Source organism: Typopeltis vanoorti, chromosome 15 (genome assembly GCF_054136105.1).
Source record: "Typopeltis vanoorti isolate ZY-2024b chromosome 15, IOZ_Tvanoo_1.0, whole genome shotgun sequence".
Lineage (NCBI taxonomy): Eukaryota > Metazoa > Arthropoda > Arachnida > Uropygi > Thelyphonidae > Typopeltis > Typopeltis vanoorti.
Genome location: NC_143563.1, coordinates 17377468 through 17398701, shown reverse-complemented (window position 1 = coordinate 17398701; position 21234 = coordinate 17377468). Strand labels below are relative to the sequence as shown.

At 35.2% G+C, this 21234-nt stretch overlaps 1 protein-coding gene across 1 annotated transcript in view; it reads left to right on the top strand.

Annotated features, from left to right (window-relative positions):
• LOC150098425 (suppressor APC domain-containing protein 2-like) overlaps positions 1 to 21234 on the top strand; it is a 93087-nt gene that overhangs the window by 50243 nt on the left and 21610 nt on the right. The window contains exon 5 of the mRNA XM_090405206.1: positions 8929 to 9030. Coding sequence (XP_090261332.1) covers positions 8929 to 9030 — 102 coding nt within the window. The remainder of the gene's footprint in view (positions 1 to 8928; positions 9031 to 21234) is intronic.

The following is a 21234-nucleotide window of genomic DNA, read 5'->3' as shown; positions in this document are numbered from 1 at the left end:
TAGTAAAGACGGGAGACTATAGATATGAATGTTTTGAGGAAAATTTAGAGAATGAAAAGATAGCATCAGTGGAAAACCATATTAAACAAGAAGATATTAGAAAAGAACTTTACATTATCATTCAAGAATATATGAGGGGTCTGAAAAGTTCTTGGCCTCGACCATAGATGGCAACACAATCAGCAAGATTTTTTTCCTAAGTTTGTACATCTGTTATAAGCATCCATGTGAAATTACAAGTCATTCTATCAAGTACTTCTTCGTTTATACAGCTGTCTGAAGCAAAAGTGTTGTCTGTATCCCTTGAAATGGATAAAATTGAGTAACACGCAGTTATAAAATTCTTTGTAAAAGAAGGTTTAACGCCAAAAGACATTCATTCCAAGTTCATAAAAGTTTATGGGCACTCTTCTCCTTCGTTTTCGACAATTAAGAAATGGGCTGCCGAGTTTAAATGTGGCCGTACCGGCCTTTAAGATGATCCACGTGAAGGACATCCAAAAAGGTGTAACAACACCAGAAATCATTGATGAAGTGCATGATATGGTATTGGATGACCTGCGAGTCAAAGTGCATGAAATTGCTGAGACTATAGACATTTCAAAAGAATGTGTAGGATATATTTTGCATGAAGAATTGCAAATGAAAAAGCTTTGCGCAAGATGGGTGCTGCGCTTGCTCACAGCAGATCAAAAACGCACTCACATGAAAATCTCTGAACAGTGCTTGGAGCATTTTAACAAGAATAAAACTGATTTTGTGCGTCGATTTATTACTATGGGTGAGACTCGGATTCACCATTACACACCAGAATCCAAACAGCAGTCAAAATAGTGGGACAGAAGCTGGTTGTTCAGTGCCAAAGACAAAGTCAGTTCCATCAGCAGGAAAGGTTGTGGCATCAGTGTTTTGGGATGCTAAAGGAATTTTGTTTGTTAATTATCTTGAAAAGGGTAAAACAATAACCGGGGAATATTATTCTGATCTTTTAACCCGACTAGATGAAAAAATTCTTGAGAAAAGACCCGGTTTGCAGAAGAAAAAATCATCTTTCATCAGGACAATTCACTAGCCCACAAAAGTGTTTTGGAAATGGTAAAATTAAGGGATCTGCACTATGAATTGTTGGAACATCCATCCTCTTCTGCAGATTTGGCTCCCTCTGACTTCTATCTCTTCCCAAAATTAAAACTCTTCTTCGCTAGTCAGCCTTTTTTCTTCGAATCAAGAGGTGACAGCTGTACAGGGTATTTTGCAGATCTTACTGAGAACCACTATAGGGATGGGATAATGGCACTGGAGCATCGCTGGAATAAATGTATTAGTCTAAGGGAGATTATGTTGAAAAATAAAAATAATTTTGAAATTATAAATTCGTTTTTTCATTGTTAGGCCGAGAACTTTTCAGATTACCCTCTTATAAGCAGAAATCATCTAAGATGGCGGGTCACCTGAAGGGAATGAAGACTAAAAGATTAATAAATAGGCATTTTAGACCTAAATTGCTTCCTATCAATAGTTTTCCTCCAAATTAATCTGCCAGCTCCAATATTGCCAGTTTTTTTCTGTCTTCCAAGGTACAGTAAGCTAAATCTTAGTCTTCCCCTGGGTTTCTTTCCTGACATCAAATACTTCTTTTTTTGCTAACATTTCCTCTCCTGTTCTGTTTATGTGACCACCAGAGATTAGCTCTGCTGACACGTTCCTTAACACTAATGTCAAGTTTCTTCCTAATATCTTCATTTGTAGTAATACTGTACAATTGTTGCCATCTGAAGAATGCTAGCCAACAGCACTTAATTTTTCTCAGAACTCATATCTCTGGTCTTTATCTTAAATCATTTTTTATTTCTAACCCAGCTCTCTTAGATCTATAAGTTAAAATTAGTTTAAACAGTAATATACTATTTTGTATACAGCTTCTCTAGTGTTATCATGAATTTTCTCTCTTATTCCGTATAAATTTATTCAGTTGATTTCCTATCATGCTAGCTTTGAATGATAAATGCACATAAACACAAGAAAGATATTTAATTAACCAAATATTTCGGTCTTATAAAAAAAATATAAAAAAAAATACAAGCTAGAATATTAACAAATATTAACAATAGATCATTTAAAATAGAACACACCACGTGATGTTATATCACTAAGTATGAAACGGAATATTTTGAAGTAGAGACATGATTGAAAAAAAAAAAAAAAAATTAATGAGTAATCTTGATTAGACTTTCTCAGATTTTTGATATAGATATACAGTCATTATGATTCAGGTTGGGACGATAGAGCAAGGCCTCCATGCTTTCCTTGAACAAACATTCAAACCTATAACGGGATCTATGTAAGAGGCGAGTCTTGGTCCAAAGGATGTTGTGGTCAGTTTCAATCCCATGCTGAGCCAATCCAGATTTTTCAGGTTTATTATGAAGAATGGAGGATTGATGTTCTTGGATTCTTTTTTCAAGAGAACGTCCAGTCTGTCCAAAATAGGACAGATCACAGTTGCACGGAATTTGATAAACTCCAGGAAGAGATAAAGTTGAGCGTTTGTCTTTAGGAGAAGGAAAATGAGAAGACAATTTGTTAATAGGTGAATAAGTAGCTGTTAAATCATATTTCTTTAAAATTCTTGCGATAGGTTCAGAAATACCGGAGATATAAGGAATTGGCACTTGACGTATTGAAACTTTGTTGTTTTGTGGAGGATTATAAGAATTGATTATAAGATTATAAGTAATGACTGTATATCTATATCAAAAATCTGGGAAAGTCTAATCAAGATTACTCATTAATTTTTTTTTTTTTCAATCATGTCTCTACTTCAAAATATTCTGTTTTATACTTAGTGATATAACATCACGTGGTGTGTTCTATTTTAAACGATCTATTGTTAATATTCTAGCTTGTATTTTTTTATAACTGTTCTTGTAATACCACTGAGGATGGTTTGCTATTCTTTCTTGTGTTTACATGCATTTATCATTCAGTCTTATGTCACAAGTATCCTTAAAACAGCAAATACTAGCTTTGCATATTCTATTGGCTATTTCTATACTTAATTTTCCATCTTCAATAAAAATTGTGCCTAAATACCTGAAATATTTTACTTATTCTACAGGTTTTCCATAAGATGCAGCTGATGTTTTCAACCTCCTGCCTATTTTCATAGTCTGTCTTTTTATTGAAATTTTCATAACAAATGTATTAATTACTGCAGTTTTTCAATTTAATTAGGAATTCTGCAAATTGTACTGGATTTAAGATTATAACATCATCTGTACAAAGTAAAGCGCTGAGGTTAACACCCCCCATTTTAATATCAGGAGTAATGCTATTTTCCTGCATAATATGATTCTTTAGATAATGAATAACAGTGGAGATTGCATGCACCCTTGTCTTACACCAGATTTTACATCAAGCCATCTTCTTGAACCTCTTTCAAGAAGATGGCTTAATGTAAAATCATCAAGCCATTCTTGAAAGAGGCTTGATGTAAAACCATCTTCTTTGAACCTCTTTCTAGCTGCTGACTTACAACTATGTATGCTCAATATAATATCCCATTTATATCATATAACCGTAACGTTTTGAACAATTTTCTATTTCTATTTATATCTTTTCCAGATCTATAAAACTTGAATACAGATCTTGTGATATTCCCATTATTTCCTAAATAGAGGTTGTAAGGACCAGATTTTCACTTTCTTTGTTTTAAAGTGAACATCTGGTCCCGACAACCTCTGATTGGCATGAACCCAGCTTGTTCTTCAAGTTTACCTTCTGCAGTTTATTATTATTATTGGTAACCTCTGTGGAGTCAACAGACTAATCGTGGAAGGTCCACTCAACCAGCAACATGTCTATCATAATGAGCTTTGAAGTTATTTACACTACCTGCACTTCCAGTGCACACTCAGGCAATGCATTCCACTCACTAACAACTCTCCACATAAAAAATCTACTCCTCACACTTTTTTTTACCATATTTTTATGCAACTTCCAGGGATAGCCTCTTGTTCTTCCCATCTTGACATCCACTCTTTTTATAATTTCTTCTGTATTAATATGATAGAATTCCTTAACTAACTTGAAGATCTCTATTATATCCCCTCTTTTCCTTCTATCCACCAACCTCTGTAATCCACATTCTCTCAAACACTTTTCATATCCAGCACCCCAGAATCTTGATATTACTTTGACTAGTGTTTCCACATCACAGTGAAAACTAGATGACCAAATCTGAGCACAATAGTCCATATGTGGTATAACCAGTGTTTTTTTTTTCTGGTGGTACGCAACGGTATGCAGTACCGGCACCTTTTTTCTTAAGTTCTTAAAAATTTGCGATTTATTGACAGCAAAATGTATTATAAATATTCCGGTAGGTGGTATTGTGTTCACGAATTGAATTTCCAGTTTTGATTACTCATAAGTTAGTACCCTGCTTTCCTGTTTCATAGGTTGGTACGTAACCGGAAACAGTAAGTTGTGTTCACTTCCGATTGCTTCCAGTATCGGTTTATCAGTTCTATATTCACTCTGCAACAGGCAGGTGTTCATGTGAGTTTTGAATTAATCTAAGTTAAATCAGTGCAATCATTATTCAAAATGAGTAAAATAAGTAGTTACTTTATGCCAATAAGGAAAAAAGTAAGGCCGAAGAAGCAGAAATTGTTGAATCTACTTGTGATCCTGTAAAACAAAAAACTAACACCGAAAATACACTTGGTGAAGAGGATCACGAAATCAAGATGAAGATCCATGTGGTCATAAGGAAGCAGCTTCTGATAATGATTGGCCCGAATGTTGGACATTTTTGCAGAAAAATGAGTCCTGTGAGAGAAACAAGTGGCTGTATGTCAAGAATAAAATGTTGGGTTGCAAAGCGTGTTGTGATGTCGGAAGTCTTGTCGTCGATAAACACATGGGAACTAAAATTTCAGCGGAGTGGTCAAATGGTAAAATGAGTCATTTTGGAGAATCTCGCAAACAACAGTTAATGTCATTAAGAAAAAAGATTTATGATCATGAGGAGAGTGCAGCGCACAAAGCATGCCAACAAAGCGAGACGACGAGGGTATATCAGAGAATATGTTAAAAGTGTGGAAGTTGCTGTAATAACATCTTCATGGTGAGTACCGGCACCTTTTTTTCCAGAAATATAACCAATGCCTTATATAGAGGCACCACTTCCTTATCCCTACATATCAGTGTACTTTTTATCATAGTAGATATACAATGTGCAGTCTTTGCAACATATGCGATGTGCCCTCAGAACTTCAGTCCACCATCACTCCAAGATCCTGAATCTCATCCACTTTTTAAAGTACGGCTCCACCAATACAGCACACAGCCTTAATCTGTGTATCTCACAGAGTGTAACACCTTGCATTTATTAACATTAAAATTGCAACGGCATTCATTTGTCCAAGATAAATGTCTATTGAAATCTTCCATTAGAGAATTAACATCAACACTACTCCTGATAATTCTACTTAACTTTGCATTATTGGCAAACATTTGAAGATCACCAGTTAACCCACATGAAATATCATTAACAAACAAGTTAAACAGTAGGGACCCAAGAACATAACCCTTGCATACCACTTGTCATCTTCCTTTTCTGAGCCATGGCTCCATCATAAACAACTTGCTGGTATCATTCAGAGAGCCAATTTCCAATCCATCTAACCAATATACTATCTATTCCTATCCTCTGCAACTTGTACATAAACTTATCTGTGGTACTCTATCAAATGCTTTTGCAAAGTCCAAGCATATTACTGTATATGTTTCTCCCTTGTCCAACACATTCATCACTTTATCATAAAACATAAGCATATTGCTAAAAGACCTGCCTTTCACAAATCCATGCTGATCATCATAGATAATCTTATGTTCATCAACTCAAACTTGTATTCTATTTCTAACCAATTTTTCCAACACTTTAATCAAAGCCACAGATATACAGAACCATATTCTATAATTAAAAACGTCTGTTCTCTAATCATGCTTGTGGAGAGGTATTATTTTGCCTTCTTTCCATTCCTTAGGAACATTCCCCACTGTAAGACTTTCATTAAATAACCAGGACAAGGGCATGGCTAACTCTTTTGCACTCTTTAAAAATATGTGGCGATATGTCATCCATTCCCACAGCCATATTAACATCTAACTCGAGCAACACTTGATACACCTCTTATTCTTTCACCTTTAATTCTCCTAATTCTTGCCTCCCTTCTACATGTTGCAAGCATCATTCACAAAAGGTAGTATCTAACACAAGTTGACCTTGTGTTAGATACTACCTTCTGATGAAGTGTTCATTAAATAATTCCTCTTTATCATTTGCTATGGTTGCTCTGCTACCATAACTATCAACCTGCCATAATTATTTTTCGTCTTCCTTCCACATAGCAGAAAAACTCCCTTGGATTAGCTTTGACCTGACTGGCCAATCTCCTCTCATATTCTACTTTTTCTTTTTTAACCATGCTTGTCACTTTTCTGGCTTGCACTTTATATATTCTTCATGCATTTGCTCACTGTAAACTGTCTTGTATTTCCTCTATAACAACATCTTTTGTAACACTGCTTGCTTTAATTTGCTGTTCATCCACTCACTCCTACTCTATTTATTTGCTTAACTCTTGGTATGCAGTTATGCAATGTGTGTTAGATACTTCCTTATTTCCCCATGCACTGTCAGTATCTTTTCTACACAATTCATCAACCCAATGTATTGATGCTAGTTGACAAGGAGCTTCTGATAATCTCCCACCTTATAGGTCCACATATAGACCTTCTTAATAACAACTTTTTCCTGTTTGACTACCTTCCAGACCAATACTTCATGATCACTTTCATTTTTTCATGATCACCAATACTTCATGATCACAACATTGCCACCAACAGGTGGCAATGTTGATACCTCATTCACAGCCACATCTTGTGAGAATATTACCAAATCTAATACTGATAAACCTCTTGTTGCTTCCATCACATGCTGCTTTAGATAGTTATCCTGGAAAAACTCAACAAATTCACTCTCTTTGTTACTATACACTATCTCTTTTTTCCAATCTGCATTGCTATAATTAAAATCTCCCATTAGGATCATCTTCCTTTTACCTGCCCAACTAATTTTGTCTAAACATTTCACAATCAATACTCTCCACATTCTCTGTCCTATAACAGCATCCTATTAAATGCTGTTATAGGACAGAGAATGTGGAGAGTATTGATTCAAACATACACATATGTATATGTGTGTATGTTTGGATAAAATATATACACACATATACAGTGTATATGTGTGTATGTTTGGATAAAATATATACACACATATACAGTGTATATGTATATGTGTGTATGTTTGGATAAAATATATACACACACATATACAGTGTATATGTATATTTCGAAAGTTGCAGCACCCTCCCCCCCCCCCCACGATTTCAAGCCACGAGCCGCTGCTGGTGACATGTCCAAGAACTCATCGTGGAACACAACTCACAGTCTCCCATACTTAATTCTCCAACTACAGAAAAACACTACTGCCATCAACACACAGTGCTATCTTCCACCACCAATATATTTTGTCTGTAAATTGTATGTGTGTTCTCATAATCGATTTGACGGCATGCAGGATTGGAAACCCCATGTTTCTGGGAGAAAGAACCCTGTTATTCCCATATGAGATTGGCTAAATCCCCTTCAGTTGAAAATGCCTCTATAAATCTCTCGTCATGACATGAATTGAACTCAGGTATTTTCGAATCAAAAGGCACAGTGTTTTGTCATTCTTCCAGTGTGTATGTTTGGATAAAATATATACACACATATACAGTGTATATGTATATGTGTGTATGTTTGGATAAAATAAAACACACATATACAGTGTATATGTATATTTCGAAAGTTGCAGCAAACCCCCCCCCCACACACACACACAATTTCAAGCCACGAGCCGCTGCTGGTGACATGTCCAAGAACTCATCGTGGAACACAACTCACAGTCTCCCATACTTAATTCTCCAACTACAGAAAAACACTACTGCCATCAACACACAGTGCTATCTTCCACCACCAATATATTTTGTCTGTAAATTGTATGTGTGTTCTCATAATCAATTTGACGGCATGCAGGATTGGAAACCCCATCTTTCTGGGAGAAAGAACCCTGTTATTCCCATATGAGATTGGCTAACTCCCCTTCAGTTGAAAATGCCTCTATAAATCTCTCGTCATGACATGAATTGAACTCATGTATTTTCCAATCAAAAGGCACAGTGTTTTGTCATTCTTCCAGTGCTGCTAAAGAGCTGTTAATTTTGTGTACTTGTTTTCACTGTAGGTCAAATAGAAGTTGTCATTAGAGATTTTTTACTTTAAGACAAATACTTCAGAAATCATGGGAATATAACGAGGATCTGTATTTGTTTTAGGAGAAAAGCTGCTCAAGATACTACAGTTGTAAGTGTTAATGGGTTATTATACAGAATAGTATATAGCCTATATCTAACTTTGAAATCAGCAGTTAGAATTGAAGGATGCACAGAAAGATGATGTAAATCAGCTGCAAAGACAAGGTTACACAGATATTCATTTATATGGATCATATTATGAAGAAAAGTAACATTAAACCTAATATCCAATTAGAAATATTACTTAGCTGTTGACTTTATACAGATGATATACTTCTAAATAAATCAATTACAAGTGTTCAGTACTTGAATTTTAACTAAATTGTTTAGTTATAAATAGAGGAAGGAAGGAATATGAAAAGCATCAACTGCATTTTGTTCAGAAAGAAATTCTTTGTTTACCAGCATTATCTTTTTTAAGCTAAAATTATATAAACTTCACAAACATGTAATTATTTAATTATTTATTAAAAGTATTTAATTATTATTCTGTTTCCTTTAGGAATCATCCATGGATGCCCAACAGGAACGATTAAATTTTAAAATGACTAGAATATATGAAGTTAATCAGCATCTTACAGCATTGATGGAGAGTTCAGACAAGGTAGTATGATCTTGAAGTATGGTACTCTTTTGTATTGTGTAATGTTATATGGTTAATGTTGCACTGCACAGAAATAAAAGAATATAAAATTTATTTACTTAACTATCCAACTGGCCATCACATCTCAGCAGTTGAAAATTGAATGTATTTTCCTTTGTAATGAATGATATTTAAAATTATAAATATGAATAGCAAACCATCAGTCAACTTTCATTAGGAAGCATGAAAAACCTAATACATTCAGGGAAGGAATAATTAAGGATTAATTGTTTAATGAAAGATTGAGTGACTGAAAACAAGAAGTGTATGCTTCGTTACACACGTGTAGTTTTACTTGTCTAATTGTAATTATTATTATTGTTATTAGCACCAGACCACCATAAAGTCAAGAAACTTATCATGGGAGACACACACTTACACACAAAGTCCATTAAACTGTGCTTTAAACTCATTCAATGTATCTACATTCACTGCAATGTCAGTGTCAGTCAGTGCATTCCACTCACTAACCACTCTCCATGCAAAGAACCTGCTCCTTATTCTCCTGCTCACATCCTACTTTTAAAATTCTAGGTATGTCCCCCTTATGTGGAAAAATTTTTCCACATTAACCTGGTAACAACCCTTGACCAACTTAAATGGTTTAATCATATCCCCTCTCTTCCTCCTATTCAGAAGGCTTTGCAAACTTCAGTCCCTAAATTAGCCTTCATATCCTGCATCCCCAAGAACCAATTACGACCTCAGTCAGTCTTTTCTGGAACATTTCCAATACACTCTCATCACCATGAAAACTAGAGGACCAAATCTGTGCACAATAATCCATACAAGGCATTATACAATGGAACCAGAACCTCTTTATTGCAAGTTAAGGTTAAGGTCCTCTGCATAACTATTATAACCTCATGTTATTTCTTCACAACTGGTGCAGTGTGACCTCTGAACTTCAGATTCTTGTCCACTACCACCCAAGGCCTCTTATCTCCTCATTTTTCTTCTTTTGTCCATGTTTAGCCAAACAGGAGTTGTCAGGAACAGATTTTTGCTAACCGAATAATCAAGATACAGCACTGAATCCTAGATGAAGAAGTAATTCTTTCCCTTAACTAAATGAAATCATCAAAAGCACCTGGATATAATGAAATACCCATAGAGCTTTATAACAATGGCAGACCTGATCTAATTAAACAACTAACCAAACTTTTCAGTATTATTTTCACTAGGACTATTCGAAATCATTGAAAAATAGACAAATTCTTGCCTATACATAAAAAAGGTGATGTTCAAAAATGTCACAATTATAGAGCCATTATTCTATGAAATCTTTGTAAAATTAATGCAAATTTATCTAAATAACTTTTATGAACAGCTAATAGAAGAAGAACAAGTTGGCTTTAGGAAAAAACACATCAACGATTGACCATATCTTTACATTTCATTGTCTAGCTGAAATTGCACGGGAAAAAGGGAGAGACCTCTATTGCTGTTTAGTGCATTTTAAACAAGCATTCTTCCTTAGTACCATAGCTTCAAATAAGTCTTATTGTCCAATTTCCTATTTCGATCAAGTACAAGTAGAAAGGCATATCTTGTCTTGGTAGTTCATGTCAATTTATTTAACAGTATTAATTCAAAACACAAGAATAATAAGAAAATAATTAATAATTATTTAACTTATTTTGCTGATATCTCATCATCAGATTCCTGCCATGTACCCTCAAGGGTACATGGCAGGAATATGCTAGGATATGCTAGTACTACATGAAAAATTTACATCATTACTAACTTCCTATATACAATTTTCCTCCAAATCAGTCTGTTACCTATCAAGACCCCAACATTATCAGATCTTAGATTTCTATCTTCTAAGGCACTTTTTACTGCAATTCACCTATATCTTGGTCTTCCTCTGGGTCTTTTTCCTTCCAACCTGGAAGAGAACACATGTTTTGCTAATCTTTCCTCTCCCATTCTGTTTGAGTGACCATATCACCTGAGATTAGCTCTGTTAACGCATTCCTGGATGATGACAATGTCAAGTGCTTTCCTAATATCCTCGTTTTTAATATGATATTGCCATGATTGCCATCTGTTCATGCCTCTAATCTTTCTCAGGACTCTCATATCTGCTGTCTCTAGTCTTTGGTGAAAATTCTTACCTAGCTTTCATATCCATAAGTTGAAATTGGTTTCAACATTGTCTTGTATACAGCTAATTTAGTGTTTTGACTAATTTCTCTCTTATTCCATATAAATTTATTCAATTGACTTCCTACCATACCAGCTTTGTTGATTCTGTTGTCTATTTCAATATTTAATTTACCATCTTCACTAAAAATCGTGCCTAAGTAGCTGAAATGTTCTATAGGTTCTCCATTCATAATGCAGTTGATATTTTCTATGCTTCTGCCTATTTTCATGTCTTTATCTTGTTATTGCTGAACATCATACCATATCTATTACAACAGTTATTCAGTTTAGTCAAGGAATCTTGCAGACTTCTAGTTTATTTAGAAGTATAACATTGTCCACATAAAGCAAAGAGCTGACATTAACATCTCCAATTTTGATATCAGGTTTAATACCACTTTCCTTCATAATGTGATCCATATAGATAATGAATAACAGAGGGGGATAATGTACATCCATATCTGACATCAGATTTAACATTAAAGCATCTTCCTATACTTCCTTCAATTCTAACTGCCGACTTACAGCTCAAATAAAGACCAAGTATTGCTTGATATAATGTCCTATTGACACCATATTACTGTAGCTTTTGAAAGCTTCTCTCTTGGCAGTTTGTCATATGCCTTTTCCAGATCTACAAAACTTAAATACAGATCTTTGTTATATTCCCACGATTTCTCAACTATTTGTCATAAAGATTTGATCCTGACAGCTTCTGTTTGGCCTAAATCCAGTTTGTTCTTGACCAAGCTTTTCTTCCACAATCCTTCGCAACCGTTTCTCAAGTATACTTGCATAAATCTTACCAGGAACACTCAGTAGAGAAATACCTCTGCAATTCTCACATTCAGTTTTATTTCCCTTTTTATATATGGGTACTATGAGAGCTCTACTCCAATCATCTGGAATTCGTCTCTCTGTTCAGGTCTTCTGAACTCTGCAGTGCAGCCACTGTAAGACTTTTATAACACCATACTTGAGCATTTCTGGTTGAATATCATTTACTCCTGCTGCACCTTTCCACATTTCAGGCCTTTGATGGCTTTTCTACTTCAAGTATGGATATGTAGTGTTTTGTTGTGGAGTAGTAGTAGTTTCAGAGAGCTCCCGAAAGCTAAGTATAATTTTGAGTGAAAATTGGAATATTGGTTTAAACTTTAACATAGTATTGTTTATTTTTGGTAGCTTGTTGTGTCTGTGTGATTTTGGTGTGAATTACGTTTTATTTAACTTAGTATTTTAGCAATACGTTTCATAGAATAGCACATGGCACCAATTCGACGTAAGATAATGGTATCCACAAATATGACTCCTTTTGTTCAAAAGCTGTAATGTGAGGGAGTTTGTCCAATGTGATGTGTGTGGGATGTATGCATTCCTGAAGTAGGCTGGAGTTTGGATGGAAAGTGACAGTCAGTGGTGGGAGAATGTGCATAAAGTGTAAGCAAAGTGAGTAATTCAAGTATGTGTCAGGTCGTGAGATAGTTATGGTTGAAGAAAGCCAGAATGTTAGTGAAAATAGTGGCTTGATAGGGAATTGTGATGTTGTACAAGATGGCAATGAGAGTGGTGATCAAAGAGAGAGTGAAAGAAATATACAGAGAGAAAATGGTTTAAATGAAGAAAAAAATGAGAAATTATTATTTATAGTGAGTGAGATCACTAGGTTGCGTGCAGTGATACACAGTGCGCAGTGAGAGTTAGAGCACCTGCAAAACTCTTTCCAGAGTGCCTCGGCTAACGGAAATAAACAAGTGTTTGAAAGGAAAAATAAGCATAAGAGTGGGAGAGTTTCTGAAATCAAGGAAAGAGTGCTGTATGGTGACTCGTTATTAAGAGGAGTGATAGATGGGAGTTTAACTAAATCTTACTTACCGGGTGCGAAATATAAGTGAGAGTATTAGAGCACAAAAACAGAGGGTAAAAGAATTGATAGTTGTGATGGGTAGGAATGAATTGAAAGGAGATAAATTTTTTATGAGAGAGGACTTGAAAGTATTGTTAAAGATAAGAAAAGAGTGACAGAGATAGGATGGTCAGTCTGTTGCCGCAGTATGACAGAGAGGAGTTTAGTAGGAGGGCCATAATCGCAAATGATTTTATGTACAGGTTATGCAGACGGTGTGATGTGGAATTCGTGGACTTGTGGAATGAGTCTGATGGGCAAAAGGATTTATACGTGTGGATGGCCTGCATTTGAATGGATTTGGTGTGCAGAGACTTGAAAAAGTGTTGCTGAAAGAAGTGAAAATGAATGTGCAGAACCAGGGAAAGTAGAACTAGCAAGGAGGGGGGGGGGAGTGGATATGCAGACATCAGTGAGACAGTTGAGTGTAAGAATTTATATAATGTACCTGAGCCAGTACTAAGGACAAGAAATCAAAATGGGATAGTTAGAATAACGCATCAATATAGGGGTGGGACAAAGGGACCTCTGCATTTCATGTATACTAATGCCAGGAGTATTTAGGAACAAGAAGGAAGAATTTTTGGCCTTGATTGGCTCTTCCTGGCCATAGGTTATTGGCATTAATGAAACATGTGGTAAGGTTGTCTGCAAGTATAGAAAAATCAGAACTCCATGGTGGACACAGGAAGTTAAAGAGGCAGTGAAGGAAAAGAAGAAAGCATATCAAAAATTCCTGGCAAATAAGCTTGTGCTCTTAGAGAATACAGAGACAAATGTAAGAAAGCTAAACACTGTGTAAAACTAGCTAAACAATAGTCATGGGAGGACTTTGGCAAGAACATAGAAAATAAATATCAAGAAGGTGGTAAGATATTCTGGAGGTTGTTGAGAAATGGAGGAAAGAGTGCTGTAAAAGGAGTTAGAGATGATAAAGGTGACATGAAAACAGGAGAAACAGATATCCTTGAAGTATGGAGTAATTACTTCGAAAAATTGCTAAATGAAACGAGCAGTGAGAGCACTGTGATAAAAAAACACACAACAGGCATGCAGTCAGGAATACATATCATACTTGAAGTAGAAAAAGCCATCAAAGGCTTGAAATGTGGAAAGGCAGCAGGAGTAGATGATATTCGACCACAAATGCTGAAATATGGTGCTTTAAAAGTCTTACATGGCTGCACTGCATAGTTCAGAAAGCCTGGACATAGGGACGAATTCCCGATGATTGGAGTAGAGCTCTAATAGTACCCATATATAAAAAGGGAAATAAAACTGAATGTGAGAATTACAGAGGTATTTCCCTACTGAGTGTTCCTGGCAAGATCTATGCAAGTATACTTGAGAAACGGTTGAGAAGAATTGTAGAAGAAAAGCTTGGTGAAGAACAAGCTGGATTCAGGCCAAATAGAGGCTGTCAGGATCAGATCTTCACTTTACGACCAATAGTCGAGAAAGCATGGGAATATAACAAAGATCTGTATTTAAGTTTTGTCGATCTGGAAAAGGCATATGACAAGGTGCCAAGAGAGAAGCTATTCAATACGCTGCAGTTATATGGTGTCAATGGGGCATTATATCAAGCAATACTTAGTCTTTATTTGAGTTGTAAGTCAGCAGTTAGAATTGAAGGAAGTACAGGAATATGGTTTAATGTTAAATCTGTGTGAGACAAGGATGTACATTATCCCATCTGTTATTCATTATCTATATGGATCACATTATGAAGGAAAGTGATATTAAACAGAGCCGGCGCTAGGGTCTTTGCCACCCGCATGCAATTTCTATCTAAGCGCCCCTGTAACGATCTGGGAGTGTGTAGTTCTTTTAAGATAATAAAAATTTAAATTATTTGAAATTTCTTAAATTTTGACAGAACAGCCACATGTTGGTTCCCTAAATGTAACGAACCGGGGGTGTTGACTAGGCAGGATAATCGTTTAAAACCTTCAAAAATATTCAAAAAATTCTCAAAAGTTAAAGCAAATTTTGATAAAGCCACTTCACTTTAATCGTTGAATATAATGATACAGGGATTATAGCCTCACCGACCCGAATTGCTAACGAAATTAAAATGAATTTTAATTATTATTCTAGTAGCAAGGCTTATACGTTGGTCAGACATAACTGGTAATTAGTTTATGGAATTAACAACGCATATAAAGTATATTAATTAAAGGTAACTTTAATGAATTCAATTAAAGTTACAATTTATTTGAACTAAAGTTTAAAAAATTCTTGAATTTTAAGAGTTAGTAAATTCTTAGTAACTTGTAAAACATTTTTAATAATTTTTATAAGTGGAACTATCTTTTAGGAAAATAAAACAAACTCGAGATAGATGAGAAAATGAGAAAAGAATTGAGAAATAATTAGAACATTTAATATAAGTATTCAAAAAATAACATCTTTACAGAATAACAGAAAATAAATTAAATTACATAAATATATTTGAAATTTTTTTTTTTAATTTTAATGTTTTTGATTTCATATTCACAAAATTAGAAATAATGGTCTTAACGTCTAATTCCGCACATATATCATTTTCGATAGCTATTAACGCCAAACTAACAAGCCTTTTTTGTGACATACTTGTTCTTAAGTAAGTTTTAAATTAAAACCTACTTTTAATCAATTTTCAACTTGGAAAAGGAACGTTCACCGCTCGCTACACTAACAGTTAAGGTTAATAGTATTCTTAAAGCAATTGAAAAGTTAGGGAAAGATAAATTATTGGACACAATAAAATTAAGAATATCGAAAGGGCTTTTGAATATTCAAATTATCCTTCCGAAAAATATCCCGGAAAGCACATAACTCGTCATATAGTTCTATTGCATTTACGTCTTTATTGTCACAGTCCTTCAAGAATCTCTAAATCTTCACAATTTTTTCGTAAATCTTCATTATTAATTTGTAGTAATCTATACAAGAAATTTAAATTATCATATGTTTTTAGTTGTTCAAAACGTTCTATTAACGAACACATTGCAACGTCTAGAAGTGTATAAAACGCATTCACTCTAAATTTATCTTCTGGCAATTGTGGCGTTTCGTCATGATGCTCGTAGTCCAATTATCGTGTCTTCTTTCCTCATCGAACTTCCGTACCAGTTTTAAATTCTTGTTCTCCATCCACCTCTTCACTCAGTTATTTTGCGGTTTTTAGAACTTCTTTAAAATTTGTATCTGATCGATACTCTTGTAAGAATATTTTTAAGTTTTTGATAGATCCTAAAGCAAGTGTAATGTTCATATTTTTGTCTTGAAGCATTTTACTCAGGATTTATTCTGTTAAGTAAATCATGCCAAGTTATAAGAGAGCAAATAAATTTGTTGTCCTTTATTTTAGCACATAAAACTGATATTTAAGTTGCAGCACATGGGTCTGGATGTCAGATTGGTCAACTGGATTCAGGATTGGCTGTCTGATAGGTATCAGAGAGTTGTGTATGGTGGAGCAGTTTCCAGGAGGCAGAGGGTTACAAGTGGGGTCCCACAGGGCTCAGTACTAGGACCTATATTGTTTAACCTTTATATCAATGACATAGCCAGTGGATTGCAGGGGGATATTCAGTTGTTTGCGGATGATGCGAAGCTTGGAAGGATTATTAGTAATTGTGCAGATGTGGTAGCCCTGCAAGAGGATTTAAATAAGCTAGATAGATGGGCAAATGAATGGGGGTGTCAGTTTAATGCAGCAAAATGTAAGGTCTTGAGGTTTGGGAAACATCGATGGGATGCTGCATACTCTATGGGAGGAGTTATACTGGAGGAAGTAGGGGAGACAAGAGATCTGGGGTTGATGATTGATAGAAACCTGAAGTTTAGGGGACATATTGCAAAGGTGGTGAAGGTAACACAGAGGATTGCTGCTATTATGAGAAGGACACTGACCTGCAGAGATAAGAGGGTTATCATTCCGTTGTATAAGTCTCTGATCAGACCACACTTGGACTATTGTTCTCAGATTTGGTCCCCAGGATTTGAAGGGGATAAATTAACTGTGGAAAGGATACAAAGACGGATGACAAAGATGGTTTCAGGACTGTACAAGGATAGTTATGAGGATCGGCTGAGAGAATGTGGACTGCAGAGTTTGGTGGATAGAAGAAGGAGAGGTGATATGATTGAGACTTTTAAACTGTTGAGAGGTGGTTACAGGGTTGACACTGGGGAGTTCTTTCGCTTGGTTGATCAGCGGGAAGGAGTGATGACAAGAGGCCATCCCTGGAAGTTACGAAAGGAAACTGTGAGCAAGAGGGTAAGGAGTGGTTTCTTTCTGTGGAGGGTGGTTGAGCCGTGGAATGCATTGCCTGATGGAGTGGTGGGAGCGAGAACGGTCAGTGGGTTTAAGGAGTGGTATGATAAACTTTGTGTTTCTCAGGGGGGGACCTCCCCTCGATGAGTCTTGACAGACTTTATGTCTTAGAAAGGACCTCTCTCGATGAGTCTTTTGACTCCTTGGAGGCCTGAATAATAATAATGATAATAATAATAATGTTTGTGCTTCATGCCGAGTTTCTTTATTAAAATTTTCATTATTTAAATTTCAAAAAGTGCATCATAAATTTCTCCTAACTGATATCGTAGAGGGCAGATTGCATTAATTTTACTTTCCCATCTCGTTTCAGATGGCCGTTTCAATGTTAATTTTTTTACGAACTTTAAAAGGATTGCCCAACGTTTTTAAGAGAATGAAAAGAAATTTTATATTTCTTGAATAATTGCAAAGAAACTAATTGTATCTACATTCACTTTGGCTGCATCGTTAAGGATTAAATTTAGAGTATGAGCAGCACATGGCATGTAAAAAGCTCGAGGATTTTTGTTCAAAAGCAAATTTTGGAGCCCATATTTTCCCCCTTTCATATTTGCCCCATTGTCATACCCTTGACCTCGCATGCCTTCAATGGGAATGTTCCATTTTTCCAGTTGTTCCATTATTGTTGCACATAAACCACGTCCTGTGGAATCAGATATATCTGCAAACTAAAAAGTTTTCTCTGATCTTAACAATTCCATTGTCACAGGAAACAAAGTGAATAATAATGGTGAGTTGTTCTGTTTTACTTGCATCAGGTGTGCAGTCTAAAATTATGGAATAATATTTAGATTTTCGAATTGATAATAAAGTTGTATCTTTGATTGCGTTACTTAAAGTTTCCAATATTTCATTTTGACTGTCTTTACTCAAATAGTGTACCCTATTATTTCGTTGTAGGGCCCTTTCAACATGATTTTTCATAACGGGATCAAACATAGCAAACAGTTCAACTAATTTTAAAAAATTGCCGTTATTCCTTTCATATAATTTATCAGATGATCGGCAAAAAGCTAAATTTCGACTACCAAGGAATTTTATAATTTCAATGAAGTGTTCTAAAACACTTGACTATTGTTTCTTTTCCATTTCATACATGCTTTGAGAGTCTGGAAATCAATAGTTTTGTTTTTTTAATTTTTATCAAGTTCCTTCAATTTTAAGAAATTTTTCATGTGAGTTAAACTTGTCTCATGTCTAATTAAAGTTGTACTTACATTTCTCCAATCGTTGTAACCTTCTACAAGACTCAGTAGGTGATTCAGTTGATTCAGTAGGTGCGACAAGTTTGCAAAAAACAGAATTTAAAGTTTCGGAATAAATAAGCCATGTTCTTGGCACGAGCTCCCGTTTTTCATTTTTCTATTATAATACGTGTCGCCAAATTTACAACCATATGTAACTCTGGGATATATTATATTTTTATTTTGAACAGGCCCCATTCCAATTAAAACGACTCGTAATTTTTCATCAATATTTCCCCATTCACCTGGATCTTCTAAATTTACAGACACTAACAATGTGTTAGTTTCATGGTCAACTACGACTAAATCCTAACTATTTTTCACTTAAATTATGTTCAATTATCTTGTTCAATAGTTGCAATAGTACTTTCATGCAAACTAGATGATGTGCACGTTCTTCAACTCTGATTTCTGATGTATCGAGTTGGTTACAATCTGCATCAGAATATTTTAATATTTTAACAAATTTATTAAGAGCCCCAGTTTGTTTCTTAATATCTGATTCTTTCGCAGCCTGACACTTATGATTTTTTGCACCGAATAACTGTTTTTTAATTTTTGATTCCATTTCTATTTTATACCTACAAGAAATTATTACATAACACGACACAGAGACGAAATAATAGGTCGGCACTGCACTACTGTTAGTAGCCTACTGAGATGCGTACCATATGACAGGTTAACTAGCAACAAATGTTTTGTATGAAAATTCGTTTCTGCACATAAAAACCGTTCACTGTTTCACTTTAGATAGATTGCAATAGAAACAACATTCTGCAGGCAAGCATTTAGCCTGCTCTAGCTGCAAAATTGTAAACAGCTGGCTGATCAAAGAGGCGGCAATACACTTTTTTTTTTAATTTTTATTCGATATATCCGGCCTTATTTATTTTAATATTGATCATTCTAAGAATTTTTTGTTTTTATGATAAAAATTTTGTTTCTTAAATATTAACTTATGAACCGTTCAATGGCGGGGGCACCTGCATGCCGCTTCCGCCTGCCCTGGTATTAAACATGATATCAGAATTGAAGTTGTTAATGCCAGCTCTTTGCTTTATGCGGACGATGTTATACTTCTGAATAAATCTGCTACAAGTTTGCAAGAGTCCCTGACTAAATTGAATAACTGTTGTAATAGATATGGTGTGAAGGTGAGCATTAAAAAGACAATCATCATCATCATCATATAATTCCTGCCATGTACCCTCAAGGGGGTGTACAGGATATGATAGTACTACATGAAAAAAATTACATCGTTACTAACTGCCTATCTACAATTTTCCTCCGAATCACTCTGTTACTTGTCAAGACTCCAACATTATCAGATCTTATATTTCTATCGTCTAAGGCACTTTGTACCGTATCAATCCACCTATATCTTGGTCTTCCTCTGGGTCGTTTTGCTGCCAACCTGGCAGAAAACACTTGTTTTGCTAATCTTTCCTCGCCCATTCTGTTTAAGTGACCATACCACCTGAAATTAGTTCTGCTAACACATTCCTGGATGCTGACAATGTCAAGTTCTTTCCTAATATCCTCGTTTTTAATATGATATTGCCATTGATGCCATCTGTTCATGCCTCTAATCTTTCTCAGGACTCTCATATCTGTGGTCTCTAGTCTTTGGTCAAGTGTTTTACTTCTGACCCAGCTCTCAGATCCATAAGTTAAAACTGGTTTGAACACTGTCTTGTATACAGCTAATTTAGTGTTCCGACTCATTTCTCTCTTATTCCATATGAATTTATTCAATTGACTTCCCACCATACCAGCTTTGCTGATTCTGTTGTCTATTTCTATATTTAATTTACCATCTTCACTAAAAATCGTGCCTAAGTAGCTGAAATGTTTTACTTGTTCCACAGGTTCTCCATTCACAACACAGTTGACATTTTCAATGATTCTGCCTATTTTCATTGTCTTTGTCTTTTATTGCTGATCTTCATACCATATCTATTACAACAGTTATTCAATTTAGTCAGAGAATCTTGCAGACTTGTAGCGGATTTATTTAGAAGTATAACATCATCCGCATAAAGCAAAGAGCTGACATTAACATCTCCAATTTTGATATCATGTTTAATACCACTTTCCTTCATAATTTGATCCATATAGATAATGAATAACAGAGGGGATAATGTACATCCTTGTCTCACATGGATTTAACATTAAACCATCTTCCTGTACTTCCTTCAATTGTAACTGCTGACTTACAACTCAAATAAAGACTAAGTATTGCTTGATATAATGCCACATTGACACCATATAACTGCAGCGTATTGAATAGCTTCTTTCTTGACACCTTATCATATGCCTTTTCCAAATTGACAAAACTGAAATACAGATCTTTGTTATATTCCCACGCTTTCTCGACTATTTGTCATAAAGTAAAGATCTGATCCTGACAGCCTCTGTTTGGCCTGAATCCAGCTTGTTCTTCACCAAGCTTTTCTTCCACAATTCTTCTCAACCGTTTCTCAAGTATACTGGCATAGATCTTCCCAGTAACACTCAGTAGGGAAATACCTCTGTAA